This window comes from Amphiura filiformis, chromosome 9 (genome assembly GCF_039555335.1).
Source record: "Amphiura filiformis chromosome 9, Afil_fr2py, whole genome shotgun sequence".
NCBI lineage: Eukaryota > Metazoa > Echinodermata > Ophiuroidea > Amphilepidida > Amphiuridae > Amphiura > Amphiura filiformis.
Window position 1 is genome coordinate 40,121,637 of NC_092636.1, and position 25,903 is coordinate 40,147,539.

Here is a 25,903-nt window from a genome sequence, read left to right on the forward strand (position 1 = left end):
ATCATTCATGTATTTGGTTCTATATTTATGATGTTTTTTTATGCCTATTTTCTTATGTATTTTATTGTTTTTTACTCCATATTTTTACCTTTATCTCAGTTTCAAATTGCCGCCTTTGGCCCCCATGGACCTGGTCGTGTCACATATGATAAAAGCAATTCAGACATTAACATCTTGCTTCAAGATATAATGCTGAATATAACACTATGCTATTGCAGTTGAAATTCACACACACCCCCTATGGAAGACATAGTTTCTAATATTTTGCAAGGTTCCTTTAAACGTTATTATGCGTGACATCAAGCGTGTGCATAGGACCTTGTGCAAAATTATACACGCTGGACAGTTAGCAGTACGCTTCATTTGTAAAAGGAAATCTGCAAAATGCTGTACCTTAATCCTCCCACACAGGGGGTGTAGATTTCAAATGGAGTCACCCTTTCAGGTAACCCCATTTGAAATTCATACCCCTGTGTGGTATATTAAAGTCAGGTCTTTCATAGACAGTGTATGAATTTCAACTGGAATTGCCAATTACTAAATGCTATTCATACCCGACTATTGACTATAATATATTCCATAACATTGGTAATGGCATTATTGATCTCCTCCTCACTGCATAGTGTGGAGTCAGTGAGCTTGTTATTGATAATAATACCTGTACAAAAATAAATGTCACTCCAGTTGTGGAACATATAATAGCAAGTCGGATTGTCATTCCTTCTTCATGTTGTCTACAGAAGGTACAATTCAAAGTCCTATAATATAGGCTACATACTGGCCAATACTATAATATCTAATATCGCTCCAAGATTGGTAGTGGCATCAACATGCATTGTGTATGTAAGTGAGCATTCCGATTGTGCTGCCTTTAAACTTGTGTATATTATGTTACAATTCCAATGATGGCACATATCTTTCAAGGCTATGCAACCTAAAACACGCAGTAACGTCAATACCAAATTTGATGCGACATAAGATATATATAAGGATGCAGTTCACATGCTGCCATCAACTACTCCTTTAAGCTGGCATCACATGATCAAATCTATCATCACATCTGCACATATTTAACGATACTAACCCATGCAGTCACGCCGTCAAATGTTATATTTTATGTTTTAAACTTCATTTGGTATAGCGTAGCACTTAGGTTTGACCACCATTTGATAATAAATCCCTAATGTATGTTTCCATGCCATTTCCAAGACAAAACAATGGTAAAATTGTCAGTTTCAGTAATCAGTTTCATACTCAAGCACAGAAAAACATTACATTTAAGCATATATGGTACCTTAGTCAAAACGCCAAGGTAAAAACAAAATTCAATCAGTAGGCCTGTTCATTTGAGTAATTCCCATCCATTGTCATGTGTCAGAGAAATCCACTGCTATATAACTCGGAATGACATTTACACAAGTATCTAAAGACCCCTTGGCAACCTGTATAAAACTGTCAAAAGAATACAAGATACAAAACAAATTTGATGTCATTCTAAAGCCTGTATACTAATTTTTACTCTGTAAAATCATGGACTGTATAAATAACAGTCCATGGATGGTAAAATAGACGATAGCACAATTTTGCCATGCTCCAGGTTTTGGTTCTTTTAGATCATAATTACATCATTCTGTAACAATCCACTGTTAAGAAATCACTAGATTTCTAAACGTTACAAACTTTTCATCCCAATAAAATGGTATCATTTATTTGTTTTTCCCCAAAAGGCTGAATCATAAATTGGAAACCATTACTATATAACAGTGCCATACTCAAGGTCTAAGTATAGATGGTGGCAATTACAAAAATGATTTTGCACTGTCAAAAATACATGAATGTTGCCCTTATCATTTGGCAGAATACAAAGGGGCATTCTATAATAAATTGAGATTTGTCACTATGGAAAAACACAACAATATTTTCATGACTACTCCCTCTTTCAATGTTGAGAGTTTATACATTTGTAAGCATCATTAGGAAAGTGTATTTCTTTGAATTTACCAAACCAAGGGCCAGTAGAGTGATATTTTGTGTGTGTTTTGCACCTGGTCCATTTTAAATACATACAACATTCTACTGGACTGTACATTGTAGAATGTTGATACAAAATACATACAAAATGTCAAAATATACACTGGCCCTAAATGGTGAAACATTGAGTTGAATTTATTGCCAAACTTTTGTTATGAGTTGTTTTAAACAATCTTACTCCCAGTGGTGGCTCCAAGTGGGAAATGTCCACTCTTAGATGCATAAAATGCCAAATTCTAATAAAATTTTGTCACCGCTATACTATTTTGCAGTAAACCTTTGCCGAGCCCGACGTTGCAAATTCGGAGCTAACAACGCGTACGGCGCACAGTTCATTCATAAATTTCCACTCAGCGACAGCAGATCGCCTCAGCAGCCAATCAGAGACAAGTGCGTCCAACGCAGTAAATATGCGATGTATGCTTAAAATACGCACTCGTCAAAGGTTTACTGCAATTGATTATAATGCCAAATTATACGTCTACCTTCAGTTATACCACTAAGATGATAAAAGCAATCTCACAAAATTGTCACCTGCAGGTATTTTGACTTCAACATGTCAGTGAGCATAAAATCCAAAAAAATAAAATCATCTTAAAGTTTCCATCATCATCATCAGATCCTAGAAATCAGCTGATTTGGTGGAATGTGGTTTTTGCTTTAGTTTGAACCTTTGGTCCTGGAAATTTAAATAAATGGCTTGGGTGATTGATTGACTGTTCCTTTCCTTACTCACATGTCACAAACAATTGCAAGATATGCTTTTGAATTGAAAAGAAGTTGTGTAGTGATAAAGCCTACAATCAGTTTTGACTCTTGGCTATTCCAGTTGAAATACATACACCCCTATGGAAGACATGACCTTAATCTTCCACACAGGGGCTTTGAATTTCAAATGGGTTTAACTGAATAGGTGACTCCAATTGAAATCTACATCCCCTGTGTGGGAGATTAAGGTTATCCATAGGCAATAATGAATTTGAACTAAAAAAGCCCATTTTGTTAAATCAAATTGCTTTGCACCACATGAAAAATACAAAAACGTTGATAAAAAAAAAGTCTGTACAGCTTAATTCTTGTGTTTTTCTCAATGAACATGATTTCAACTGCCTTATTATCTACTTACAATAATTCTGACTTTAATCATGAAAAAGTTGCCTTTTTCTTGACACCCCTCTTATACCTCAGATCATAAGAGCATTGCAGCTGGTTTGGAAATTTCCACTTTTTTCCCAAAATTCTTAAAACAGTAATTATATCAAGTCACTTAGCTTAAATAATGGATATAAATAATTGTTTGGCAGGATTATACTTTTGCTTTTGATACAGCTCAGTCCAAGAGGTCTTGGAAATCATTGTTTATATGCAAATATTAGAATCCCCCACACAACCTGAATGATTCTTTCAAAGATGCGCAAGCTTGCAACCAACTTCCAGCAAATGAATCACTTTTACTCAACCTAATTTCAAAACCACATTTACATTAGTGCTACAAATACAATGCTTGGGCTGGATACATATTCAGCACTGAAAGCTTCATAGCCAAATAAATCACTTTTATTGCACCTAATTTCAAAACTGCATTGGGTCATTCCATTTGAAATCCATTACACCCCCTATGAAAGACATGACCTTAATCTCTCACACAAGGGGTGTAGATTTCAAATGGAGTCACCCATTCAGGTAACCCCATTTGAAATTTACACTCCCTGTGTGGAAGCTTTAAGGTCAAAACGTCTACAGGGGTGTATGGATTTCAACTGGAATAGCCAATTTATGATAGTGGTACTAATGCAATGATAGGGCTGGCTTCTCCCTAATTTCTCCTCTTGATATCATTCTCTTAATTCTTGCACCATAAATAACTGTTTGACTGAAGTAGACTGCTGCCCTCAGTCGTCAACCGTCTGGATTGACGACTGAGAAAACTACGTGGAAAAAAAGTGACGGATTTTGCAACAGGATTCCTGTGGCATAGAGCATGCGCAGTTGTGTCCAAATTGACCTTTTGACCGAGTTTGTTGTTTTTAGAAGTTCCGAGCGATCTTGTCACAGCGGCACGGCACGGTACAGCGACGCTGGTACACGGGCGCCGCTAGTCAGTCGCGCTTCGGCGCACAACCAAAGTCGCATTGAATATTTTTCAGAAGTCCGTCATGATATGGCCTGTAAGATAATCAGTCGTCACTACGAAGCATACACAGTACATGCGAAGTGTAGACGGCTGATTGGAATTAGTCTATGACTGAAGGAGGGCTAACTATGCATTGATGGGGCTAGCAACTCTTGGTGGTGACTGTGAACCAGATGGCATTGCCGCTCCTACTCCTAGATCCCTTGCTTCTATTTCTCTCTGCAATTCCTCCACCTGTTTGGCCAATTCTTGTCTTAGTTCTATCAATTCCATATTTCTCTGGTGAATTGGTTCCTGGAACAAAAAAATAATATGAAAGCAAAAATGAGAAAAGACCTGTGTGCATTGTATCCATAATCAAACCCCTTTAAATCACATACTAAACATTCTTAGGATGAACCATGCCTTGGCTTCAGCTTCAAGCTATACCAAAGATAATCCCTAAAACTACATGTACATACATTTTCATAATTATTAGGTACCCTATCATAATAATCATGTACTGCACTGCCATATAGAGAGCATGGCAGCCTAAAGCTGAATATACACTATCCCTTTTTGCACGCATGCTCAGTGTTTACTTCCGTTTTCAGAGCATCAAGCCGATCAATCGATACAAATCGCAGAGGAAAAAACGATGTCGCTTGGGCAAGTTGAAGAAATCTCAATTTTCGAGCAATATCGCTTGACACATGACTGCATCAACCAATCATTTCGTATCAACTGGATCTATTATTTTGCTAATAATTTTTTACGGGAATGTCATCTTTAGAAGCCTATAACTCAAAAACATGCCTGGCAACTTTTCCCAGGTTTTGTTGGAGAGGTTCACATGTGTACAGCCATATCAAAAGGATGCACCTGTCGGCTGCTACATGTGTATCGTTTTACAAAATAGCTAGGAATAAATACCAGACTCATCTCAAGTGGAGGTCACTTCAAATCATTTAATGTCCATCATGTATAAAGCTAAGCACTCACCTGTGGTTTCATGCGAGGATTCCATCGGATGTAATACGTGGTCCATAATTCTATCCTACGCATACTGGCTACAGGAAATAGAACATGCTGGTGTCCATAGGAAGCATATAATGGGTTTTCAAACTCCTCTCTGTTGCTATTAATGTACGACCATAATGACTGCGTTTTGGTTTTCACTTGCTGCACCAAGAAAAAAAGAAAACAATACTCTCAAATAAACTATATTATGCTTCATTAACTAAAGTACTTATTACAAATTATTAATAATAATAATATTGGAGAATGTATCAGAATAATTTTTCCCAGCCTAAAAAAGAAAGAATGTCATATTATACTGTGTCACATCTCAAGTTGAGAGTTAATGAGGGCACGGTGGCTCAGTGGTTACGGCCTTGGACTCATAATCTGAGAGCTTGCTTGACGTGCGTGGGTTCGATTCCCCGTCCCACCACCGTGTTGCGCCCTTGGGCAAGGCGCTTTGTCACGCTTGCCTCACCCCACCCAGGTGCAATGGGAAGCTGTTAGGGGTAGTCACAGTCGTTGTACTGATGAACCCTGCGCCATTTGTAGGCAGCAAACGTGGTTCCGACATATTCTAATAACGGCGGAATAAATGTAAAGCGCTTTGAGGCTGTTTACGGCATAAAGCGCTATATAAATTTCTACATTTATTTTTTATTTTATTTTTAATGCCATCTTGGATTTTGCAGTGGCAGATTAGAATCATGCACGGTAACATAATCTAGGGTCCATTTCACTAAACTTTGAACACTTTGTAACTCAAGTAATCGTTCATAAGCGAATACCCTTTTACAAGACGTAACTTTATGAAAGGTCCCTGTAGTAAATCTCTATTACTTACGAAGGGTGTCGTTCGTAAGCCAAGTTTACTGAAATGGAACTTACGAGACGTTGTAAGTTAAGATTGATTTTGGGACTTTAAAAGTTTCATTAAGTTAAGTGAAATGGACCCCTGGGATATTTGATATAACCTCTTTTTGGTACACACCACAACAACAGAACTTACGTCCTTGACTCTTTCTCTCTCACAGTTGAACAGAAATGTCCCAAACAAACAGCTATACAGGTGGTCTAGTATTGTAATCAGGAAATTCTCATTGAATTCAAATGCGTTGGGAAACTGAAAGAAAAACAGCAGATGGAATAATGTAAGTATTGGATTTATATCTTGTGTATTCTTAACATGTGATACTTAAAGGCCTATTTGATCGATTAATTTGATTTGATTTATTGATAATCCAGGCAAGTAAACATACAAAAGCAGAAAAAAGGCAAAAATATAGTCAATGGGACTCCTGGCAGATTCCCCAATAGTGAACTAAATCATTTTAAAGTGAGTCTCCGACAACCCTGTAGATGAAAAAAAGAAAAAATACAGTGATTTGCTAAACCAGACACAGTCTCCTCTGCAGCCAGTTTAGTTACGCTCCCTCCACACAAACAGTCTGCAAATGACCACGTATATGCTGTTTCTGATTAGCTGAGCGGGCAACAATGCAAAGTCTAGAAGAAACCTAATCAGAAGCGATGCATCCGGGAACTTGATTAGCAGTGGGTTGAACTCCTGGCTGAATAATTAGGTAGGCGAGTAGCATGTGCTGGATGACGTCATGGAAAAAGCGCTAACCAATAAAAAAGAACTCTTTCGTCATTACTGGCAGACTGATTTTTTTTCATTTTGGACCAAACATTTACGTGCTATTGAAGCAGACAAATGGCAATCATGAAAGAATCTGATAAAGGCATGATCAGAAATCAAAATGAAGATGGCATAAAAGTATGTCCATACTTTTCTTACTTACAGTGGTTCAAAACCAGACTAAATCAAACAACTTTTCTCTTCACATTCTTTCTTTCTCCTTCCTTGTTTCCTTTCCCTTTGCCAAAAAGCAGAAAGGGCTTTATGCATCGCCTGTACATATTATTTTTCAACAAAGTCCTAATGCTCTGTATGCTGAGAATTCTCGCATATTCATGAGGGCCGATCGTTTGTGTCTAACAATCACACCAGCATTGTGTGCCTTCGCATATACGCGATACTAGCGTTGAGTGTAGACCGTAAAAATATGCGGTAGGTAAGTAGCAGTTGCGCCTGTCACACTTTATGGAACGATCGGCCCTCATTAACCGGTGATGCGGAGACTTTGACTGTTTGAGTTCATCTGTATCTCATTAGTCCATGGCTTTAAGGTTTAAGAAGGTGGTACTGGTAGAGTGCTCTGAATAGATCTGCACTGAATGGAACATGCAATACTAACCTGTCTTGTAATCTGCCATACACAATCCATGTATTGTAAGAAGATGGGGGATCTGTCTGCATCAGCATGATTCTTGTCACCATGTCCATGCCTCTGAGAGAAAAAAAAAAATCAATCAATCAATCGACCCACCAATCGATCATTCCAAAAATCAACAGTAAATGGATCAATCAATCAATTTAATAATCAAGCAGCCAATGTGATGTGATTAAGCAAATGAGGCATTGGTCAAGCAAAATTAAATTCAGTTTTTAATAACATTTTATGTGCCATTTTCAGAGCTTTATTTCGCTGAAAACTCTTGTCACAATCGAACTTACAGTTCCAGAGATATCGTGGTAATTAGAGTTGCTATGAACAATAAAATACAAATGGCAGTTGAGTATTGTTATTGGCTACATCTCAGAATCAATTATTAGAGACAAACGACTCATTTATCTTGATCACATCACAAATCTACTTCAGACAGATCTGTTTTAAAATTTTTGATTGTGAATCGATAGAAAACTATAATACTGTGACCTAGCTAAAACAGTTGCCTTTCCCTTCTTCTTCCTATATACGTGCTGTACCTCGATTCTGCGTATTGTCACACAGTTGAATGTTATATGTTGTGCATGTGCTGCATTCCCTAACTGTCCTACCCTACAATAGGTATGTTTTTAGCCCTATTTATCAGAGCGCCAATTGTTTGGATTCGGCGTTTGCCTAGAACACAGAAGGTCTTGAGTTTGATTCCGGTGTGTAAGCGCATTCTCAGCGTTTTTTTTTCAGAAGATTACGGATGGACTGATTAATTTTGTTTGTCTTAAGTTTTAATTGCAACGCATTAGGGTGGGATAAACTATTGTATTATAAGCACTAATATTATCCTTCTAAACTGTAAGAAAATATATGTTACAAGATATCAGAAAGCATTAAGGTCAGCAACTCCTCATCTTACATATCAGTACCTCACCTGTGAGAATTTATGGCCTGAACAGATCCACTCTTTTTCTATGAGCACTTCAAATCCTTTGATAGTCCTGTAGTATGGGTCCAGCATAAGCATGGCAAGTCCTGATAATTGAGCTGTTCTATCCCATCCATCACTGCAATGGATAACTACTGATGTCTTCTGACCCTCAATGCGATCTGCTATTCGTACAGCACCTGCTAGCACCGTCTGGGAGAAACAGGTAAAGCAAGAGTAAAGCAATAATGTGAGCGTTGATATCAGCACAAACACATAATTTTCTAATGACTCCTTTGTGCCGGTGTGTCCTATACACACATACTGCAGCTAATGGACATAGGCCCTTGGCTATATAGACCACTTGACATCAATGTTTGTCAACAAAGGCGAGGGATTGGTCTTTCGATATGCTCGAACGAACCGCTTCACTGTTCAATGGCTTTCTTGTACTATATGAAATGTGGTGGGAAATTAAAAATACACATGCCCTGAGCAAACTACGATGCGCACGCACACTGCAGGGCAAAGAACAATGGAAAGTGCCATAATGCGTGCGCATACTGCCGGGCAATGACGTCACATGTCAAGTGGTCTATAGGATGCAATCATTCATATGGCAGCTAATGGATGTTGGTCTTGATGCTGCTGAGCCCTGGGCTATCTAGATGCAATCATTCATGTACCAGCTAATGGACATTGGTCTTTGTGCTGCTGAGCCCTGGGCTATCTAGATGCAATCATTCACATGGCAGCTAGTAGACATACATCTTTGTGCTGCTAAGCTTTGGGCTATCTAGATGCATCCATTCATATGGCTGCTTATTGAAATATGTCTTCTTGCCACTGAGCCATCAAGAGAGTCTTGAGAAAATGTTTCTAACTAGAACATGTTCAAAAGAGAACAGCAAGATTTGTTTCAAACATATATGGAATATACATCACCGCCATCCTCATGGAGTTAAAATGGTACCCTCTCCAAGAAAGAAAAAAGTGTCACTGACTAACCAGTATGTACAAAATGATTAACATTCTGGTCTTGAATGAATGTTGAAACAGTGTGACTCACCTTAACATGTTCAAGCCAATGTGTTGCTTCTAAATTAGATAACCAATGATTGTCGTCTATGCTTGGATAGCAGATGTCTTTCAGTTTACGTAAGCTACGGAAAAGAGTGAATAAAGAACATATTGACCATGTGCTTTAGCTATTTAGATAGAAAATATGCAAAGCACAATCATACAATGATTGCTCGATTTGTACTAATAAGGGAAGGCTGAATTTACGAGGCAAAAGGACACCTTTAAATCATACTGAAACAGGACCCTAAGAAACACATTTCCAAAACATACATTTTAACATGGCTTAGAAATATACTGACTTTTATCAACTTAAGTACAACAATAATATGGCTTTAACAGTGCTTACACATGTACATCATATCTGGGCTTAAGAATTAGTTTTCCGTTGCATGAACTTAAGAAAAGGCATGTGGACAAACAATCGAAATATTGTTGAAAATGTTTTCTTTCATTTATTTCTGGGCTTAGCCTTCTACTTCAATATGCAAATAATAACTTGCTAAACAATACCATTGTTTAATCTAAACAAAACCATTGTTTAATCTGATATGATAATAATAATAATCAGTGTTTAAAAATAAAAGGCAGGCCCTCCCTATGACCAAAACTTATTAAATCATTGCCAGCCTGCCAATATGCTACACTGCGTGCCAGCACGACCTGTGAAATGTTATCACCAAAGTCAGCAAGATGGACTGAATGCTGACTTCAACATCAATCCATGAAAATATCTATTCTTGATCTGCAAGTCTCACAAAGTGTCACAAATGTGGACCAGTAAAACAATAGTAGGCCTGTTTAAATTAATAAGGCCCCAGATATCACTCCCAAGCCCGACTGGCACTTGAAGATTTTAGCTTATTTCAAATGTTGATATATTTCGGGCTCTCTTTACTTACCTTTCTCTCATGACATGAATATTGTGTATATCCAGGAATATGACCTCAGCATTCTGATAGTTATCCTCATGTTCATAGCCACCACCCTTGGCCTATAGTAAGATTACATAAACCGATGGTTAAAAAACAGGTGTTTTTGTGTGACCTATGTGTTTGTGTTGTGTGTTTCTGTTTGTGCGCACATCTACAATCACTGTTACTTAGAGGATGTACTTATTCAAGCCTTAGTACTATGTGGGGTGTTGGGTTACATAGGAAAACTAATTGGAAAATCTGCCATTTTAGATTGTCCTAATAGGGAACAGATAAGTGTTCCTCCAGAATTGTTCGGCAAAGACCCAAAATCAAACTTGCACCTGAAAGCATGAGTGTCACACAGGTTTGCACTTGTACACATAATTAGGTTTGCAACTGTACACATAATTGGCTTTAACTACTCCAAACACACCCATAGATACATGAAAAACAATATTTGGGGGATAGCATCAGTTATTTCTGGAGTTACAGGTAAAGATGTGTCAACAGGTTGCTATTTATGTACATGTCTCTTGCTTTTGCTTGTTTCTATGTTTGTTCATTCTTACCTTATTAGCTACTGCATTGACACTAGGTCTAGCATCCATGATGACTAGCTTGTGGGACTGTGCATTGGCATCAAGGATCATCTGTATGTACTTCTCATCTTCTTTGCTACGTTTGCCACCGACACCAACAAGAGGCTGACTGCATCTTGTGATAGTTGCCTGGCTCTGAGGATGTATCCATGACAACACCTAGTAATAAAACACAACAGATATTAAAGGCCCATTCAGTGATTTGCTCATCCGGACGATCGTAAAAATCATCAAAATTCAGATTTTGGTACCTTTGTAATTGGCATAGATGTGCTAACATAGCCTGCTAGTGGTTCGGTCGAAAGCCGTGTATTTTAGACAAAATAAAGCATTTGCATGATTCTAGACTTTTGATACTGACAGTACAAAAGTCCGACTCGAGATCGAAAGAAGCTCACTCTCCATCGCACCAACACGCGTATGTATTGTTTCTACTACTTATTACATCAGTAGCTACTATTTTAAACAAAATACACAATTTTAACTGTTTTTCATATTTGAATTGACCGTTAGTTTGCCTCGGTGACCTTTAACATGTTTAATTGCTTATTTTGTTTTCTACTACAAAAATTAAGCGTCTGTTTTAAATCAATTTAGACTCTACTTCCCCGTGTTAGAAACACTGGACTAGGAAGTTTTTCCAGTCGATTGGTGGCGCACTGTACGAAAATCTCGATTTTCTCGAGTCGATCTGAGTTGAAGTAGAAAACCTTTCTAAAACTTCTGTTTTTGACTAATTTGTCGATGTATTCAGGGAAAAGTGGTTTAATGAAATTCTGTAGACTTATTCTTTATTTCTAAGCAACTCTGACAAATTTCCATTTTTTTAATGTTCCTGTGAAATCACTGAAAGGGCCTTTAATTGATGACCCATTTCATCTGTTTAAACACAACTTACTTTTCATGCCAAGTAATGAATGGTTGGAGTTATCAGTTATGCAAGGGTCAAATGAAGGTGGAAAATGTGGTTGATGTGATGTACACACCCTAACTATTTGAACCACATGGTTTGGTTGTTCAAAATGATTGCACCCATGATCATAAGGTTGCGGGTTGGAGTCACATCACAGCTAATGTGTGTGTATGTGGGCAAGACACTTAATCATGTCTGCTTCACTTCACCCAAGTGTAAATGGGTACTGGCTTATACTGGGAAAAGTAACATACTTGTTGTGTTAGAGGAGTAGCAAACTCTTCACAGCAATATTATACACAGAGGAGTCTGGCCCAAATCTATTACAAAGCAAGATGTGCACTCCATCCTGTAAACACAAGCATGAACCTTTACCTTACCTATAGCTAAAATAATAGTTTCTCGATCATGAGAGCTCAATAGGCACGCAACGACAATTGCGTTGGCGTACAACGCCGACCACACACACTTTGGGTAGTGCTGCATTTTCTGTGCGTGCACAATCGATCACGCTATTGTGTCATTCCACTAAACTTGCGACATTACGCAGTGCACGCAGTACATTCATACTCTCATGATCAAGAAATTATTATTTTAGCTATAATCATGATGAAATAAATTTAGGCAGTTATGTAGCTTTCTTAAATTATGTATTTTTTGTGTTTTAAAGCACAAGCAAAGTAGTATTTCAAATTAAGGAAAGTCAGACGTGGTATCGGTTTCTCTTTTCACATACCAATGATGCTTCATACACTCTTAAATAGTGAGAACCAATCAGAGCAAATGTTAGAAAGATGCATATGAGTACATTAATTGTATGTGTGTGTACTTCACGCAGTGCTTTCCGACATGCATCGTCTAGAAATTCAGAATTGTACTGAGATGTTGATCCATCTAATGCACTTCTATCTTTGGGCTCGTGCATTAGACGCATCAACATCTCTACGCACGCATTATTTTGTACAATTTCACTACTAACAAGAGATATAATGCATTTATAAACCTATAAGTAATGCCTATTTGCTGAAATTATAAGATAGCAACTAATACATGTTAACCTATTTCTGACAGCAGCCATTTATTTCAAAAGGTCCTCATTTTGTATATCTGGTCTACTCTACACATGTGATGGTGTACAGTTAAAGATGATGTATGACTCAGGGATTACTGTATATTTCCTAATGTCAGTTTATCTGTTCAAGTTCCCGCCATCTGTTCCTATACCTGAAAGCTGCTACTTCCTCACCTAGTACACACTCTTGTTTTTACAAGCTAATTACGGTGCCTGAGTCCACAAGTACTTTTGCAACAGTTAAGTATCATCTGTTCATCTTCCTAGTTTAATCTGTTCTTATTAAGTTTGTAAGTAGTCACATGCTGAAAGAGTCCCTCATATTAAGTTTTGAAGGAAAGGAGTGCTACTGATGATACGCGGGTTAGGCCTAAAAAATTGTTTGATTGGCATAAAAAAAATAAGGGTAGGTAGGTAGGGATTTAAAAAATTTTTTAAAGCTGTAAATTGCATTTGATAAAGACCTTGGAACTGTTTCTTCTTTTTTTTAAATAAAATTAAATCAAATTTTTTTTTTTTTTAATTTCTTTTTTGCAAAAAAAAAAAAACAAACAAATTAAGGTTGGGCCTACTTTTAGCGAGACGAATATACCTAAATATGTATATTCGTCTCAGCTGTTAGGGTTGGTCGGGTTACCTCAATCAAACAATTTTTTTTCAGGCCTTATCACACAAGCCTAGCCATAATGATCTCATACCCAATGGCATATCTCAATGACCCACATTAAACAAGCAAGGCTGACATATTGACCTCAAATTGTAGAACATGAGTTTTTGTACCCAACGTATCTTTTAAGTTACCTTAAAAGGTCAATCTTTGGGTGTAGAAGTATATTGGGGTTAAGGAACTGTGTCCTAGAGATTGTCATGTTTGAGATATAATAATGTCAAAGCAATTCAACATCAACTTACTGGTACATGCAGTATCAAATGTTTGTAACCCATCAGTTTCAGTGATTATGGATTATCACATCAAAAGGCAACATAAGATGCATCTAATTTGTAGATTATAAAAACTATAAATTCTGGTCATTTCTAGACGATGAAATGTTACATTTGGATCAAAAACACAGGTTTTGCAAGAAAAATCAAAACAGATGGGTTACAATTATTTGATATAGCCAAGTTTCTCATTTGGTACACTTCTTTTCATGTGCTAATGATGACATTTATGTTGGCAGTAACCATATTTTACCCATTAAACTTACCGGTAACCTGTTCCTACTTCTGAAAGCAGCCACTTGTCTGAGAAGTTCCTCATCTGCACCAGCTGGCACAGCAATCTAATGATTAAAGGTGTGGATGTAAATTGATAGTAAATAAGGGAAATAAGTTATAATGTCACCACGCCTCACTCAAGCTGCTTGTACTATAAGCAAAAGTTCTCCAGTTCCAAGAATACTGTTGCCAAGTTGTTAACTGGTAAAATTAGTTACCCATTGTCAGTACACGATTTGACAAATGAATACCTAAGTGGAAGAAGGGCCCAACTCCATTTTTTTACAAAAATGAGCTAGACCCAGCATTTTATTGCCAGCAGATTGTTCTTCATTGTGTGTGAAAGAAGGGCCCAAATTCACTCTCTAAATAGTCTTGCAAGTACATTTAATCATGATTTTTATGAAAAAGGCACAACTCCATGGAGTTGGGCCACAAATATTAGGATAAAGTGCAGTTTTGTTTATGCATGAAATCTGCTTTTCACTGCAATAAACTTTCTTGTTAACATATTACATGCTTCTACGTGCGCAATTAACAGATAATTAACACATTTCTGTAGCTATTTATAACACATCTGCAATTAAAGGAACCAGCACTTGTAGTATATCAGTGGAAGAAGGGTCCAACTCTAGCTCACATTAAGACCTGTACTGTTGCCATGGAAACATCATACATCATTTCACATGTATGTAATAAAGTATGTTTATGTATTAAAGGTCCCCTGAAAATGAAAACATGTCTCTAAAACTTTTCCAAATATCAAGTTTTTTCTTTAATATCTCCAAAACAGATTTGATGGCGTTGAGCCCTTCTTCCACCCAGGTATTCAAATGTTTAACGACATTTTGATGAAAAGTTGCGTCACAATTGAATAATGTGGAATTTAATATATAACCAAATGGAAACTCACTATAGCAGGATATGTGTCACAAAATGTGTAGTTTTCATTGATCTTGGTAAATCTCCAACTCTCTGTAGGTAAGCCCTGAAAAAAATCAATAAAGTTAATTAGTAAATTTATATTACTGTCATGTGACTGAGGAACATTTGTACCAAATGGCAATGGTAGGTTGGACATTAGTCCATTACATGTATGTGTACAGCAAATTGTGATAGTCAAACTGGACATTTTCCCTTACGAAGTAATGTACGAATGGATGATACCTTTATGCACCAAGAATTGCTAAATTCAAGAAAAATATAATTACAATGAACACTGCTTACATTCAAATTTCACAGCTGCTGAATCTGTTGTAGACTTGAGGCCAAGTAAAATAAATAACATGCATATCGTCCCCGCGCTCACCGATTTTTGGAGATTTTCAAATATTTTTGTTATTTTTCTTCTTTGCTCCCTTACTTTGTTTCTAAAATTGTTGCAATGAAAAGACATATTAGGAAGTTCTTGGTTATAATAAACACATTGTAAACACTCTCTTCAAGGTAGGGGTAGGACTTTGGAGAAATAACAAAAATATTAGGGGCCTCACCGTTTTTATGTTTTGACAAATACTTGCAAATGTAATTTTACACAGAAATGAATGGTAAAAAATAACATAATAACAAATAATAAGAGCCTCCCTCACATAATAACAAATAGTAATTTTTGAACAAGTCCGGACGATATAGCCTACATGGTTTTTTTTTACTTGGCCTTTATGCAATATTTATGCAATATAGTATCTTGTTAGCATTTAGATACTTCAATTTGTTTCTAGCGAGAACACTTCGTCAGGTGAATGCATGAAAGGCGTAAGTGCAATAGCTGCCTTTTGTCATATAAATTCTGAGGGTAGTGAGACTTGAGATGCTTCCAGCAGGGTTGCCAAACCCGCGATTTGGTAGCCCAATTGGGCGACTTTTGAAGATTTTCCCCGCGACTTTTGACAATTTCCTGTCCCATAGAAACCAACGGTTAAGAAAAAATTTAGGCGACTTTTCAACATTTGCTCCCGCGACTTCCGATAGTTTCCTGTCCCATAGAAACCAATGGTAAAGAAAAAATTGGGCGACTTTTCGATTATTTGACCCGCGATTCGGGCTGAAATCTTTTGGCAACCCTGGCTTCCAGGAGAAACTTTAGTGGTCACCCAATGAAGACGTTATTCTGCAAAGGAATTTCAAAATCTAACATGAAGCACCTGCATTTACAACTTTCTTGCACTCAACTGACTTGATAATGTACAGACAAATTTCGTGTTATGCAACTATTACTAAAAACCCATCACCTTTATCGCAAATTAAATTTCCTGGAAAAGGCAAATAAGCAGGAAAGCTTTTATGACCGGTTTGAATAAACAACAAACCTATTTATATAACTAAACACTAAAATGGGAAAAAATAAATAAAAGAAAATTTGTTTTGTAAAACTGACATGGCTGGAGATCAATATATTGTGCAATGCACCATAACAATTTCATTTTATTATCATTAAATATGTACATTTCCCTTTGTCGTTTTAGGGGGCCGGAAGAAATTACGAAAGAAAATATATGTATGTATAAAAACACATATGTTTAAATTAAGTAAGTAACATTCTCTTGTAGAATGATTTACCATATTTCCTCTTATAAATATTCCTATTTCCTGTTATCAATATCACATTTCAAATCTGGTCATTTGGTAAAATTCAATTTATCCTTATTCATTATATCCTGAATTAGAAATATGGTGCACAGTACAATGCAACACATTTAACCTCACATATGACACACAGTTCTTTCAATGTTAAAATTCCATTACTTTTCAATGACAAAATTCCAGGGCAAGAAGAGACAGGTCAACATAATTTAAATCAGCATTATGAGCACCATCATATACATATATATCATGGCTGTATATCAATCAGAGTTGCCAAAGCTACCATTGGTAGCCCAGTTGGGCAACTTTTGAAGAATTTCTGTACCTCTTGAACATTTCCTGATCCATAGAAACCAATGGTTAAGAAAAAAATTGGGCGACTATTTTTAAATAGTCGCCCAATTTTTTTCTTAACCATTGGTTAAAACATTGACTGGTGACTTCCGGTAGTTTCCTGTCTGGCCCAAAATCACTTTGAAAGAGAGATGGGCAATCCAGACTGTAAAATACAGGCATGAACCTTTACCTTTCCCTTACACCCTAATTAGTACCCCCTCCCATTCTAATATGCAATAACAAATTTAGCTCATTATAGCTCATAATGTATTCTTAAGCAGTTATAATATTTTTGCAAATCTGATTGGCTTATCCTCTTATCTGAGCCGTGTCATAACTCGCAATGATGATTACGCTCAAGAAATGCGTCCCACCTTGTACATTGTTCCACCTAAAATAATGCTACCTACCATGTTATATCAGGCAATAGATACACGGCAGGGTCTCAAAATAATACTTTTATTCTCTAAGTATACACAATGTAGCCTTTGGATTTATTGCATTTTGATCCTAACTTTTCATACATTTTAATTTTTAATTTTTAAGTTTATAAAATGTAAGAAATCTTAATACTGCTTACCTGTCTCCTTAGTTCACCTATTGAATCATATACTGCCCAGCCATCTTCACTGTAGTATTCTTTGTATTCAAATGCAAACAATGGCTGAAATCATAGCAAAGTGGGTTTTCAAATGTCAAACTGGTATCTTGCTAGTTAGACAAAGAAATTTTAAGTCCCTTTACTCATTTTGAATTTCTGCTTTTTTCACACACATTTAGAGGAATTGAAATAGTCCATTCTCTTTCTGTCGATGTACTACATTTTACCACTTCAAGAAAGAAAGGGATTTTCTCAGAAAATATGAAATTTGTTGTAAAATGGGGGTGACAATCCAACGTTAAAAAGTCCAACATTTACCTTTTTACTAAATTTTGCAGCATATAGATGTATTTTTCCTGTCCTTGTTTCATTTAGCTTATAGTACCGTATATACTAAATATGATAAATATGCAGTGGCACAGAATAAACTCCACTGTCTTCTAACACTGCTCTTGCACTTTAACTATTCCATTTCTATACATTGGACATGTCTTGTCTTGTCATAGCAGAAAAGCAACATCACTTGCAAGCAGTGACATCTATCAGCATAACTGTCCTACAAATTAGGTACATATAATGCAAAGAACATGCACATATGTTTGTATAATATATTCAGGAAAATGAGATATCAAATTTGTTGGAAAAATGACTTTTTATATTTAAAAAGTCAATGTTACCTATCACCACAACTTACCATTTTATTGGAGCATGGAAAAGCATACTGCTGTAATTTCTCATACACTAGCCTTCTTGAATGATTTTCCTGCTTGTGTGCAAAGCGCAAATTGCGCATGTCCTAAAAAAGATAAAAGTTGTTCGTAAAAGTTCACTAAGTAAAGGGTTCACAAGTTCTAAGTTGTCCCCCAAGACTTTTAAAAATAAATTTTAAATATTGTTGATGAAAATATCAATTTACAAAGTTATTAGTACTATAGAAAAATTATCAAATTCGTGTACATCGTGGAACATACTCTTTGCGTGGCTGTGCGTAGTAAGCAGTTGTACGCAGATAGCCTCGCTAATATGGACGCGTAGAGTAGCGTTGTACGCGCGTGTAGTTAGCATGATTAGTCGCAGAGTAACAAGCGCAGTTGAATGTTCCACGATGTACACAAATTTAATATTTTTTCTATAGCCTATTTTGTTTTACATACTGGTCCAATTAACAATATCCCACCTTGGGATAATCCATTTAAAGTCCCCCCCCCCCCCCCCCCGAAGATTTTGGAAATATCTTCAACAGAGGGAGTATGAATTTCAAATGGAATTAGCACATTATCCTGCTCTATTTGAAACTCATCCTCCCTCTGTAGACGATTCAAGTTGAATCTTTCTCAGAGGGTGTATGAAATTCAAATGGAGCTATACCTAATGTGTTCATTCCATTTGAAATTCACAAAAATATTTAAAAAAATTTCCACAGGGGTAGTGTGGATTTCAAATGGAATAGCCCATTGTTGCATTCAGTCAAAATGACCCATTATGTAAGAAAAGATGTGGTTTTGAAAGTTGCACTTTTGTTCATTCAACTCTCACAAAGCATGTAGACTATTCTAAACATAGATTACATTCTGCATTTTAAAGCAGCATCTTTTCTTACAGAATGTGAGCCATTGTGACAGAACGCAACAACGTCTGACATTGTAAATGTAAAATTTTTCATTCTGTCAACAACTTTTCAAATTATTTAAAAAAATCTTAGGGGGAACTTGTGAACCATTTATATACAATGAAATAAAATGTTCATCGTTACTAACTCGAACTTTGCTTCATGCCTTGTCAAGACTATATACAGTTTACTGAGAGTTTGGTACTGATTATATTTGTGGGTATTCATATCCAATTATTTTGATTATTTAAATCCAATTATCTCTCTCACATCTAAATCTACAATCAAGGAAATATACAGTTAGCACACTTTGACAATATGTAGGAACTCTTCACTGCCGCTCTGAGAGTTCAGTGAAATTAGTATAACAATGTTTGATGAGAAGTTCCCTTCCCTTTCTCTACCCCATTCCCCCTCAACCAATGTTGGGGAAACTGGAGAACTCAATGGGAAAAGTGCTTTCATCAACATTGAACTGGGAAAGAGGGTGGCGATTTACATTAGTATGCCGGAGTGTGCTAACATTAATTTCCTTGATTGTAGGAAAAGTCGTATCACTTCCAATATACTCTATTTTTATCACACATATAGCATAATAAAACCTATGATAAATTATGTACTTCTTTTTTCAAACTTCAACTTATCATCTCTGTTCCATTGATCACTTTGTTCAGAGCCATAGTAAGATTTATACTTTGCACAGCCATAGAAAATACCACCTTACCTTACAGAATATTTCCAGCCCATATGAGTTTTCTCCCCTGCTGGTGGAGCCTCCTACCTTCTCCACACGATTAATAGTACCCAGTGGTACATCTAGTATGAATATAGGTTCCTAAAGACACAAATAGACAGAGATATTAGTGACATGCATGCTAACCATCAAAACAATTTGTGAAATTCCACAAATGGCATAGCCGGAAAGACCTTTCATACTAATTGTCATGTGAGAATACTCAAGAAATCTAAAAACTGTGATAATGTTTGTGTAAGAGTTTTGATTTCTGCAGCCTTATCATGGTGAAAGCACAAGTACACGCATTCTACCGCAGACTTGAGCAGAAACAATATGGACACATTTATGCACATTAGTTTTAGTAGGTATAATAAAGTCCAAGAGAAATAGTTGGTGTCAAACCACATAATATTAATTTATTTGCATATATTGATAATTTTTCAAACCTACGCAGCCACTACTTGTTTACTTTATTAGTTTTAGTAGGACTGTGCATGTCTAAGTCAACGTTCCTTTCACCAATGTTGATCCCCAAATACCGTAGAATTCGGTCTGCAAGGATATATGCTTCTAAATTTTTTTTGATGAAAGAGATGAAAGGCAGACACCCTCCTCAAGAGCACTATTCGGAGTTTGAGCAACTATACTGCGCCAATAAAGTATCCTTACACTTGGAAAAATAATCATAATTTCAAAACTGAACAATATTGGGGTAAATTTGTTGGGGTAAAAAAAGTAGATGCACTATCTAATTCTGCACATTATGACACCACATTGAATCCAATGTGACCTCAAAAAGTACGGTTACAAGCAATTGAATAGACGAAGGTTCAGTTTTAAAAGTGACAAACTGGCCTATACAAGGCGCAAAAAGATTCCAACAAAGCGCAACAAAGAGACAACACAGTTTCTTCAATGAAGCGTTATTTAAAGCAGTTTTATTTCAGTTTTTACTTCTCTGTACTTTTCATAACTTTCATTTTATTTGCCAGTTCTTTTGTTCCAGGTTTCTTTTGTTCCTTTTGTTTTAAATTAAAGCCAAACGCATAAATTAGCCATTCACCACTCTCAAACCAGATGTCTAGTCTGTGGAGTTTTGAATAGGCCAGTTTGTCACTTTTAAAACTGGACCTTCGCCTAATCAAATGCTTGTAACTTTGCTTCTTGAAGTCACACTGGATTCAATGTGGTGTCATAATGTACAGGATTAGATAGTGCATCTATTAAGAAAATAAATTTGGAAATTGTGATTATTTTTCCAAGTGTAAGGATACTTTATTGGCACAGTATACATTACTGATACAGGAGGTTGCACAAACATGTATTATTGTAAGACCAATCTATTGTAATGTTTTTGTGGTGGATGCCTGCCTTTTGTCGCTTTCGTCAAAAAACAAGCGTATGCTTAGAGATGGAATTCTATGGTGAATGATCACAAAATAATGTGAACTTCATACTTCAACTTCAAGCAAGCTTGGTTTTTAATTTTACAATTAGACTCATCGTTCTAGAGATATGGTTATTGTAGTGTTGCTGAGAACAACAAAATAAAAAGTTAGTTGAAACTTGAATGGTTATATTTCAAAATCAGTAGCAACAAACAACTCATTTAGCTTGATCACATCACATTTATGGATATCCTCATCAACAAAAATGGGGGGAAAAAGCGACCTTTTATAAACACCCTGTCAGTATGCTTATTATTTCAAGCACAATTCCTAGTCCTAGGTGTATATATGAGAGCTAAGTTCATTGATTTAGATAATATCCTGTTTATGACAAGTACTGGCAGATTGATGGTGGTATGTGAACAGTAAATATCCTAAAAAAGGGAAATTTAACTAAGTTTAATAATAAAACAATTGCTTCTTTGTATTATAATCTTACCCAGAAAGAAGACATTTAATGGAAAGAAAGTTCTTGTAAATTTCAGTTAACTTGAAACAGGGGCATAAAACCCCTTGACTTTAAAAGATTAAAATTTGTTCATCCTATTAACCCAGAGAACTACATGTTAGTATAATAATGCGACGAACATCATTCGAACCTAATACCTATTTGTAATTTTTATTTATATCTTCCGCTCTTCTCCAACGTGCCTTTTTAGCTCAATTGGTTAGAGCGTCGTGCTAGTATTACGATGGTCGCCGGTTCGAATCCGGCCGGATGCACTGGGGTTTTTTTTCAACGTTTATGTGCACTGGTCTACTCTGGAGAAAGATTAAAATTTGTTCATCCTATTAACCTAGAGAACTAAGTATAATAATTTTCACCCCTTCGACTTTGTTTGAAGCTTCTAGAATTACTTTGTGCTTGCTTGGGCAAATTTGGGCCAAATTTGGGCCTTTTATACTGGAAGACAAGACTAGTATGTGTCTGACGTCATCTGTCAATCAAACTCGAGCACGGTTTGTTTACAAATGTTGTGATGATATGAGTTGCTGAACGCGGCGGTAAAACCTGGGCGCCTTCAGGGCCGTCGCTAGAGGGGGGGTATCACACCCCCCAATACACAATTTTGTCGGCAAAATTTGACTGCTGTCGGCAAAATCATGTGACTGTCGGCAAATGTAGTCAAAGGTATGTTTGATTGTCTGCAAAATGTGAGAGCCATATAACAGATTAATCATGTGTTACGTAATTGTGTTGCTGTGAATGGTATAGTAGTTACTACTTTAAAAAAATTGTTTTGAACATTTTTTTGACTCCTACCCCCCCCATTTTTTAGATTTCTGAGGGACGTCCTGGCTAAAAAAATTTTGGGTCAACAAATTACAAAAAATTTCCATCGGCAAACCATACTGTACACCCCCCGAATCATATTGGTCTAGCGACGCCCTGGGCGCCTTATTGTTAATTTTGCACCTTCAAACATACAAACCGTCTCAAAAGTTAGGTCTTTATAGTAGGAAACTTTCTTTCGCGAAGGCACCATGTCAACAATGCCAAGAGAAGTTGCTTTTTGCCTTGTAAAAGTATGTAATTTTTCGCCATGTTCTGCTATTTCTTTTCTCCGATCGGCACCAGATAAATCGACCTTCCTTTTACGTGCTGTTAACCAATCAAGGATTGTAGGGAATTTGATTGACAGTGACGTCAGACGTAAACTAGTCTTTTTATCTCTGTCTTCAATTATAATAGTATGTACCCATTGATGTACATTGTAACACTGTTGGAGTGCATGGTCAGGACTACCTTATTACCCAGTAAATACAAGATTATTTTGTAAACGTAATGAAAAGGTTTTGGTTTTAGTCAAAACGTTTTAACAACATTAAAATGTCAAGTTATATAATGTCAGGTCATTTCATCATGTTGTGAAAAAACACTACAAAACATTTATAAAATGATATCAAAATGGTATTGTAAAACATTTTTTGCAAAATAGTTTACCAACACTTACATAACATCATTTCAAAATGTTTTGCAGCAGCAAGTTTTCAAAAACGTTTTAGAATGTTATTCCAATGTTTTATACCCTGACATTTATGTTTTCTGTAAAACAATTTGTGTTTAATAGCTGAGCATGTACTTATGATAATACAATCATCCAAACACTGTGATTGAACACACCACATGCATAATTTCAAATAAATTCAGAATGCAACTTACAAGCAATCACTCTTCACAACTAAGAACTTCATCCTTTTGGAATTAAATCCTAAAGCCCGATGTTCACTATAATTTGCTACTTGCTACATGTATATAATTGACTTATCTTTGATGCAAAGCATGGGAACTAGCACAGGATATCTTAAACTAGGGCCAGTAAACACATACTGCAACATCTTTTCGCTTTTCTCTTGCCATAAACATTCTCATTTAAGACTCTGCATAATGTGCAAGAATGGGCTAAAAGTAAGTCAAACACACTTTATGACCCTTCACTGCAGTTTGGTTTATTCTTGATGCAAAAAGATCATAGAATTTTAAAACCTAGCACAGAAATTTTCTATTGCAGAATTACACAGCTTTATTTCCAATTTCCATAAACTATTCCTTTTCTGATTTCTTGCAACAAGACTAATAATTTGAGATAATTTTCATCACAATCAGGGCAAATTTCATTTTCAGCCTATGCAGGGCAAAATTAGATAAGATATCACAATAACTGTACATGTAAGTCACAGATAAACGGTTCCAAAAAAATAAGCCCCCCCCCCCCTAAGAATTTTTGGTATAATCCAAAAACGGCTTGATCAATTCTCTTGTTTTAAAGCTGGAACATACATTGTAGGCTGATTAGTTATATATCAAGTGAATGGGGGTTTGTTGTTATCTTTTATCATCTTCACTGAGAAATACAGCCATTTATAAAATTTTCGGCTAAAAATTAGTTGCACTTTTCTAATTCTACATACATGTAGGCTTTTTATGCATGATTTTTGGTTTCAGACCTCTTTCACATCAAGAAAATAAATTAAAAAGGAATGTTTCTAATTTGTTTTTGTTTTTTATAAAAATAACTTAAGTTAAGATGTTCATGAATTAATTTTTACACATTTCAAACATGTTTTATGGTTCAGTGAGTAATCATACAGCCATTTATGACATTGCATTCATCAATAAAAGGCCTATTCATTATTGAAAGAAATAAGCTGCAGCATTCATTTTAATTTATTCACTGAACCATAAAAACTGTTTTTGAATGTGTGACACCTAAATCAGGAAAAGCTTAAATTTAATTAAATTAAATTATGCCTCTTTTTGATTAAATTACTCACTTAAAGGGGAAAATTGTCAAACAAAAATTGAAGCATAAAAAGCCTATGTAAAAAAATCAACTTTTGTTTGGTCGAAAATTTCATAAATGGCTGCATTTTGCAATGAAGATGATAAAAAGTAGCAACAAAACCCGCTCACTTGATGCATAACTAATCAGTCTATGTTCCAAACTTTAAAACAAGAGAATTGATCAAGCTGTTTTTGGATTATACTAAAATGTCTTGGGGGGGGCCTTACTTTTTTTGGAACCGTTTAGGTCAAAGTATACCTTTTCTGAATCCTTATTGCCAGAGGATCAGAATGGTGTGATTTTTGAGCACTAAATGGGGGTAATGTTTTGCCAAATAAGAAAATGTTAACACAATTTTAGACCAGTGGCGTAACTAGGGGGGCAGGAGCAACGTGCCCCGGGCGCCACCCTTTAGAGGGGTGCAAAATTGACCAATTCAGCATCGATTCTGCACCCCTCCAAGTGATGAAAGTCAAAATTTTTGCACGCATTTCAGCATTTGACATTCACATCACTCAACTTGTAACACTTACCCTGTCTACACCTTTGAAGTACAACTTGTAGTTAGTGATAGTGAGAGTCCCTCGTACAGGGCCAGTAAATGGGCACAGGTAAGTCACATCTTTGGCTGAAAATTAAAAAAGAACCATATATCAATAGCATTAGCATCAGATAATCAGCAGATTACATTTAGTATGAAATGTTATGGTAGCCAAGTGTCCTGTATACAGGTACTTGATTTTTTTCTGATGGGGTTGACCGGGTTGTGCAGCTCGAGCTGCCAGACCCATATCCATTTCTAAGGGTAAGTTTACCAAAAATTGGGACCCATATCTGAGAATTTATACTGTATATCTACGGTCAATATTTTTTTACCAAAAGGGATAGATCATAGTCCATTGGCCAACCCCAAACCCCCCCAAAAAAAACACCTAAAAACAATTATAAACAAAATCAAAAACCTCTCCATGTCTATTTTTAACTATTTAGAGGAAAAGAAAATCAGCCACGACACCACGTTTGACCAATGACTGTTTAAAAGGGGACTGTCAAATCTCAACAAAAAAAAACCACATAAAAGTTAACCATTTTGAAGACAATAAAAAAAGGGTTTTTTTACCTATTTT

At 36.2% G+C, this 25,903-nt stretch overlaps 1 protein-coding gene across 2 annotated transcripts in view; it reads right to left on the bottom strand.

Moving 5' to 3' along the window:
• Positions 1-4,269: 4,269 nt before the first annotated feature.
• Positions 4,270-25,903, bottom strand: part of LOC140160991 (phosphatidylinositol-3,5-bisphosphate 3-phosphatase MTMR2-like) — a 40,648-nt gene continuing 19,014 nt past the window's right edge. For both annotated transcript variants that reach the window (XM_072184351.1, XM_072184352.1), the window contains exons 3-16: positions 25,310-25,404; positions 20,030-20,140; positions 18,391-18,492; positions 17,676-17,759; positions 15,090-15,164; positions 14,167-14,241; positions 10,944-11,132; positions 10,360-10,451; positions 9,447-9,540; positions 8,384-8,590; positions 7,426-7,518; positions 6,174-6,287; positions 5,147-5,326; positions 4,270-4,459 (exon numbers count right to left, since the gene is read on the bottom strand). In XM_072184351.1, coding sequence (XP_072040452.1) covers positions 4,292-4,459; positions 5,147-5,326; positions 6,174-6,287; positions 7,426-7,518; positions 8,384-8,590; positions 9,447-9,540; positions 10,360-10,451; positions 10,944-11,132; positions 14,167-14,241; positions 15,090-15,164; positions 17,676-17,759; positions 18,391-18,492; positions 20,030-20,140; positions 25,310-25,404 — 1,679 coding nt within the window. In that variant the 3' untranslated portion in view covers positions 4,270-4,291. The remainder of the gene's footprint in view (positions 4,460-5,146; positions 5,327-6,173; positions 6,288-7,425; positions 7,519-8,383; positions 8,591-9,446; positions 9,541-10,359; positions 10,452-10,943; positions 11,133-14,166; positions 14,242-15,089; positions 15,165-17,675; positions 17,760-18,390; positions 18,493-20,029; positions 20,141-25,309; positions 25,405-25,903) is intronic.